The sequence below is a fragment of the Contarinia nasturtii genome, unplaced genomic scaffold (assembly GCF_009176525.2).
Source record: "Contarinia nasturtii isolate CC-2019 unplaced genomic scaffold, AAFC_CNas_1.1 Cnas_scaffold_5920, whole genome shotgun sequence".
NCBI classification, from domain to species: Eukaryota; Metazoa; Arthropoda; class Insecta; order Diptera; family Cecidomyiidae; genus Contarinia; species Contarinia nasturtii.
In genome coordinates, this window is record NW_022203187.1 from 1 (window position 1) to 2,178 (window position 2,178).

At 36.5% G+C, this 2,178-nt stretch overlaps 1 protein-coding gene across 1 annotated transcript; it reads right to left on the minus strand.

The window, feature by feature from the left end:
• Positions 1-4: 4 nt before the first annotated feature.
• On the minus strand, positions 5-2,172 carry LOC116351650 (the record flags this gene model as incomplete). Its single annotated transcript, XM_031783788.1, has 5 exons — positions 1,562-2,172; positions 1,098-1,255; positions 528-1,006; positions 290-462; positions 5-217 (listed from the first exon to the last, which is right to left on the minus strand). Coding segments are annotated over exons 1-5 (1,237 nt in total), but the record flags the coding sequence as incomplete, so codon positions are not given.
• Between the last annotated feature and the right edge of the window lie 6 nt (positions 2,173-2,178).

Consider the following 2,178-nt stretch of genomic DNA (forward strand, 5'->3'; position numbering starts at 1 on the left):
ATCATTTCATCGCCACTTTTCATACCTTGAAACATGACCGCACGAAAACCAAAACGATAGCCTAACGGTGGTTCGAATACTGGCGGTACCGAGCACACCGATTGCATCTGTGGATTTATGCATCCATTTGATTTTATTAATGCCACCGAATTTAGAATCTCACCACTTGAACCACGTCGTTGCAACGAAACGTCTGCAACTCTACTACCATTCCATCCTATAGAGCCAAAGAGCAACATTTTTAATTAAAATAACACGGTTTTTGGAAATCGAAAGAAAAATTTTTTACCATCGCCAGCTTTTACTTGAGCTCGAAGCATTAATTCTTCGCCCAATTGAACAAAGCCACCGGCATCTAAACTTTTCGTAAATCCACTACCCGATTGACGATACAATCCAAGCTGGGTACGAAGATGTTGTTTCGTTCCGCCATGGGCAAATACAGCTGCATTTCTTGCTTGGCTGACATAGAAAAAAAATCGAAATCATTTTATTTGAAACTCCAAAGTAAAACAAAAAATAATTACCCCGTTCGCGATACACCAAATCTAAACGCATGAGTTCGGCTAACCACTCTCTCTTGTATCTTACACTTCAATGTTAGCAAACTGTCATCAAGTGATTTCATACCGAAAATTTGTGGAAATCTTAAATTGACGCAAAGCTCTTTGGCACCGCATGCAATAATTCCGCAACGTTGAAAATCGGTATTTGCTATGCTCAAAACCAATCGAACACCAACCAAATGTAATTGACAGCGTGGATCGATTGTGTCCAAATCGATTATCGGTAAATTTTCAATGAAACTCTGTACACCAATGTTCGCCTGAAAATAACCACCATTCCCTTCCAAACACTGCAAATTATTCACCGATATGTGCAAAGGGCTCGACCGCGTATTCAGATATAAATTTGAATTTCGTAGATGTTTTGATTGTTTTGGCTTTGAGTATTGATAGCCTTCATTTGTTTCATCGGACGGCGGCAAGTATTGATTGTCTGGTACCTGAAATGAATTAAAAATTACGTTTTTGATTAGATGGCTTGATTGTACAACCATTTCATGGCAACATAATTGAACTTGAAGTGTTGCTTACAGTTTCGGGTGGTAAATAATTGGGCGGTGGTTCAGTTTGCAGAGGTGGAAATTCTTCGAGAAATGGCGGTAAATAACCGTCTGTAACAAAGTCATCTGGTGGATGAATCACTATCGGACTTTCAGTCGATGGTGGCAAATATGTATTTGATGGCTCTGCTAAAATATTTTTTATTGGATCACGAGATTCAATGATTTTTCTAATTAATTTTTTTCGGACGTTTAAAAATGAACCAAATTGTGCTCTTTATTAGCTTATTTTTTTTGAAAAATCACCCGGATACGGATAAATTAAAATGTCAGAAAATTTCGGAAACATTAAAATCTACATCATCTTCTTTCGTTCAATTCTATTGAATTCGTCAGTTTTGACTTGAAAAATGAATTTCCTATTTTGCAAATTTTATTGTGTATTGATGCCATTGTTCGAATCGTGACTAGAAAAAAATGTGTTCCATTTAATACCTTTGTTAACGATAATTTCTGGCCGAAATGTTGAAGTCGGTGGATTTGGTGCTGGACTGGGTAATTGATGCGATGGCGGATTATAATTATATCCATTAAATCCTCGAAAATGATTGTTACTTATTGAGCCGGCCAATGATTTAAGATGTGACACATCGGCTCTAATGCGACCACAAAAAATCACCGTAGCAATAAAAAGATTTGTAGAAAACATACTTTTCAAAAAGACACCTATACTTTTTGGTCAAACTCTAAATGGCTAATTGCTTCACATTATCCACAAAAGAATACAGAACTATACACTTCAATTAACTTGGTTAATGCACATCAATTTCAAAACTGACCATTGGTAACAAATAATTGGTGTTTTTATACGCGCCCACCAAAACATACACACAGACATTCAAGCGGGTGCCTTGCTTTCCTTCACGATCAAAATGAATTCGTGTCAAAAGAATGCTCAATAATAACATTGTAATCCAGATGAATGTGGCCAAATTAATCAAAAAGAAACTAAAAATGTGTTTAACTGCACAGACGGATTTGGGTGACATTTAATGATTTGTTGAGTGTGAAATTGAATTGCATTGTCTTAATGAAAGTCGTTGCCCTATTTC